At 42.7% G+C, this 4,454-nt stretch overlaps 1 protein-coding gene across 1 annotated transcript in view; it reads right to left on the bottom strand.

Moving 5' to 3' along the window:
- LOC119839285 (protein mahjong) overlaps positions 1 to 4,454 on the bottom strand; it is a 39,958-nt gene that overhangs the window by 13,931 nt on the left and 21,573 nt on the right. The window contains exons 20-25 of the mRNA XM_038365522.1: positions 4,134 to 4,144; positions 3,645 to 3,736; positions 2,812 to 2,934; positions 1,723 to 1,876; positions 949 to 1,094; positions 4 to 25 (exon numbers count right to left, since the gene is read on the bottom strand). Of these exons, the coding sequence (XP_038221450.1) occupies positions 4 to 25; positions 949 to 1,094; positions 1,723 to 1,876; positions 2,812 to 2,934; positions 3,645 to 3,736; positions 4,134 to 4,144 (548 nt within the window). The remainder of the gene's footprint in view (positions 1 to 3; positions 26 to 948; positions 1,095 to 1,722; positions 1,877 to 2,811; positions 2,935 to 3,644; positions 3,737 to 4,133; positions 4,145 to 4,454) is intronic.

The following is a 4,454-nucleotide window of genomic DNA, read 5'->3' as shown; positions in this document are numbered from 1 at the left end:
TGCGCGTCTGCGCGACCACGTTCGCCTGCAACGACGCGTGGCTGTAGCGCATGCTGCTGGCCGCGCGCTTTGAACGCGTGATATTCGGACCGACCGGTGGTGGTTTATTATTGTTCGTGTGTGAAACGAAGATCGCGCGTCACCAACAGATAAAATATATTATTTGCTATCTGTGGTTGTAAATCGTATAGCTCGCGCTTTACTTTTTCTGTCCTTCTCAATATGGCTGTCGATTGTGAAACATTATACGATGTGAATTAATATGTAACTGCGTTTTAATTCTCTGCCCAACAATTATATACTACGATCGTATGTCCGGCGCTAGCATGTTCAAGCGATTTGCAAGTATCACGATTGTGGTCGAAACATTCCCGACTTCACGTGTTTTCTCATGGCTATAATTTCCTCACATATACTCTGTACAAGAGCAAGTAGGATAGATGCTATCTTTCAAATGTGTTGTAGCTTTTTTCTTTGTACAATAAACAACTTATTCATTCATTCATTCATTTCATTCATCCACCCATACACTCACCCTTTGTGCACCACACCAATATATATATTATTTTTCTTTTTTTATGTCATAGTCGGCAATAGAGCTGGTCGAGTGGGTCGAGCAGGTCGCCTGATGGTAAGCGTCACCACCGCCCATGAACATTTGGAGAGGCATGAGGTCGATTGCGGACCTAACGTCTCTACAAATGGATTGGCGACTTTAAATTGGGAAGGGACTGAGAGGAATAAAGGAAAGGACTGGGAAGGGTAAGGAAAATGATGTGGACCTCCGGCTCCCCCACCGTACGAAGCAAAGTATCATGTTACTATTTAACGCCGGTCTCCTCTGGGGGTGTGGTACTTCCCCAGTGCGAGCTGACCCAATTCGTGCCGAAGCGTGCTCGACTCCCACACACAGCATATTTCATTCATTCATTCATTCATTCAGCTCACCCGATGTATGTTAGCCAGCGAGGTCTCGAACTCGGCGCCCTTGTGCTTGCTCTTCCCGGAGACGCGCTCGAGCAGTTCCAGCGCATACTTCTGGAACATCACGTGCTCCTGCCGCTTCTCTTGCAAGATCGGATCGCGCATTAACACTGAAAGACGGGAAAATATATTTTTTTTTTGTTTAAATACAGAATAATATGTAATTATTTTTAACAAAAAAATTAAAGCGCCTTCAAGTATCAGAATGGGACCAATTTCAAATGGGGCCAAGCGGGAAACACCAGATTTGAAATATAAACGGAATCATCGAAATCTGTACACTCAGTCGATAGTTCTGATGCAACAAAATAAACAACAATCGAATAAAGAAACTCCTCCTCTTTTATAGTATCCTGTATCTGCGAGGTGGCGGACACACTCACTCTGTATCTGGGAAGTGTGAGGTGGCGGAATTATTTACCCTGTATCCTTGAGGTGGCGGACACACTCAGCCTGTATCTGCGAGGTGGCAGACACACTCACCCTGTATCTGCGAGGTGGCAGACACACTCACTCTGTATTTGCGAAGTGCGAGGTGGCGGAACTATTCACCCTGTATCCTTGAAGTGGCGGACACATTCACCCTGTATCTGCGAGGTGGCGCACACACTCACCCTGTATCTGCGAGGTGGCGCACACACTCACCCTGTATCTGCGAGGTGGCGCACACACTCACCCTGTATCTGCGAGGTGGCGCACACACTCACCCTGTATCTGCGAGGTAGCGCACACACTCACCCTGTATCTGCGAGGTGGTGAACAGCGGCAGCTTGCTGATGATCTGGCGCACGGTGGGGCAGCGCGCGAGGCCGGCGAGCGCCCGACACGCCAGCCCCCGGATGCGGTCCGCGTCCGTTATCGGCGACTTGACCATCATCAGCGAGAGCAGCACCTGGAAATTGCGCGTCACTTTTTACCCGACTGCGGCAGGTGGAGGGTAACGATCAGAAATTTAAGACTTTTTAACGGATTTTGAACGCGTTTATTATATAATTTACATATATACGTTTTAAAAATACTGAAAAGACAAAATATAACGCGTGATCAGTTCGTGCCTGTTTGTTTAATGTTGATTTAGAAGTTGCAAAGACTACAGATTGTCGATTTAGAAATGGCTCTGGTGTGTTTCTTTTCACACTATATACACTTGACTTTTACAGAGCGTTTGATCCGGTAACACCGTGATTATCTATTTCATAAACACGATAGTGCTGGCATTTTCGGTCCCCTATTATAATAGTGTAAATTATATTTACGTAACCACGCTTAATTAGTAACATGGGGATGTATATCCTTGAACCGTCTGCCTTGAGGGGTTCCACAGGGTCCACATTTAGGTCCAACATTATTTTAGATTTCTATAAACGATGTCATCAATTACTTTCATACGAAATTATAAAGAGAAAAAACATAATTAATGTAGTACACTTTACATTAATTAGAAAGGTAACAAATATTAATGAGAAATCTTTGTATACAGAACAGTTAATAGTATGGACCATATCACTACATAGTAAAAAACAAAGTCACTGTCCCTATGTATGCTTAAATCTTTAAAAATCCACAACGGATTTCGATGTTTTTTTTTTAATAGATAGAGTGATTCAATACTCTGAATTAACGCGTGCGAAGTCGCGAGCAAAATCTAGTTAAGAAATAAATTAGTATTAAACTGATGGTGGAGCAATTTGAAAAAAAATATGCTCTTATACTGAATACTTGTTACGACAACGAACTTTATTCACAATCAGAACAACTCCAAATATACACATAGCCCAATAAGAACAGAGATAAAGAGAAGTGATGGGAGAAACGCTTCCCTCTCACCATGATCCCGTTGTTAGTTCTGACGCTCTCCCAGATCTTCTGTATCACGTCCTCGTACGACTTCACCGCCGCCTTCTTCTTCGTGGAGCCGGTCAGCGAGAAACGCGCCGTCGAAACGCCAGACTGAAAAATGGGTGTTGTTTTTTAGTTTTTTTTATTTTTTTTTTGTTTTTTTTTTTTTGTGACTTACAACACACTTGACGTGATATGAATCAATTGATCTTTGAAATTTTTGCTTTAAAGGTCACGTTGCAATTTACTTCAGAGAAATCTTGCCTATTCCCGTGTATTCAAATCCTGCTAATACTGCTAATATTATAAATGCAAAAGTTTGTAAGGATGTGTGTGCATTTGTTGCTCTTTCACGCAAAGACTACTGAACCGATTGCAATGAAATTTGGTACGTAGACAGCTGGACAACTGGAATAACGTATAGGCAAATTTTTATCCCGATATTCCTACGGGATACGGACTTAAGCGGGTGAAACCGCGGGGCGCAGCTAGTATGTCATATGTGAGAGTCAATCACGCTTCGGCACGATTTGGGCCAGCTCGCACCGGGGAAATACCACACTCCCACAGAAAACCAACGTGCAATTTTTGCATGCTATTGTGTTTCTTAAGGTGAGTGGGGGAGCCGGATGCCCATATCATTTTCATTACCCTTCCCAGTCCTTTATTCCTCTCGTGAATACTTTCTTAATCCCTTCCCAATTTAAAGTCGGCAATTCATCCAATGTAGAGGGGGGGCATACAGGTTGACTTTCAAAATATTTAAATATTTCTCTTCATGGATGTAGTTACATTTCAATTATTTGTTAACATCAACTCACCCGGTGTAAGGGTGCGCACACGCAGTTCACTAGCACATTGAGCGCCGCCTTTTGCACTTCCGGCTCCACCACTATATCACCGTCTGCTGCACCTGTTATCATTAAAAAAAAATCTTGTCTCTCCAGTTTCCACAGTTCATCCACTATCACAGGTAGGTAAGTGTACCTTATTTGTGTGTGTTTGTGTGTGTGTGTGTGTGTGTGTGTGTGTGTGTGTGTGTGTGTGTGTGTGTGTGTGTGTGTGTGTGTGTGTGTGTGTGTGTGTGTGTTAAACACATTAAAAAAAAACATTGCCAAGGGCTTTGACACACTTTTTTTCTTTGTCAATTTATGTCAGACGACATTTGTGATCATTGCTAAGTTCCTCAGCGGACATTAGGGAGACATTCAAGTTTATTCAATTTGCTGTGGTAAATAGTGAATAATAATGTCTATTTAAAAATATTACTGTACACTAGACTACAGTGTGTTACAGTACAAGTACAGTACAGTAAGTGTATCTGTTCTCACAGTCGCATAAACAGCCGTTTGTTATTCGCAAGGAAGACATATGTCTGTGTGCCTCCATAAACCGGTTCTTATCTAGTCATAACGTATAAATGCGGTTGTATGTGTATGTGTTAGTGTGCGTGTAAGTATATATGTCAGTGTAAGTGCTATTGCAGGTGCAGGTGTAAGTGTAAGTGTAGGTGTGAGAGCAAGTGTAGATGTAGGTGTAAATGTAGGTGTAGATGTAGGTGTAGGTGTAGATGTAGGTGTAGGTGTAGATGTAGGTGTAAGTGTAGGTGTAGGTGTAAGTGTAGGTGTAGG

The sequence above is a fragment of the Zerene cesonia genome, unplaced genomic scaffold (genome assembly GCF_012273895.1).
Source record: "Zerene cesonia ecotype Mississippi unplaced genomic scaffold, Zerene_cesonia_1.1 Zces_u011, whole genome shotgun sequence".
NCBI lineage: Eukaryota > Metazoa > Arthropoda > Insecta > Lepidoptera > Pieridae > Zerene > Zerene cesonia.
Note: the sequence above shows the minus strand (reverse complement) of the source record. Positions and strands in the feature narration are given on the sequence as shown.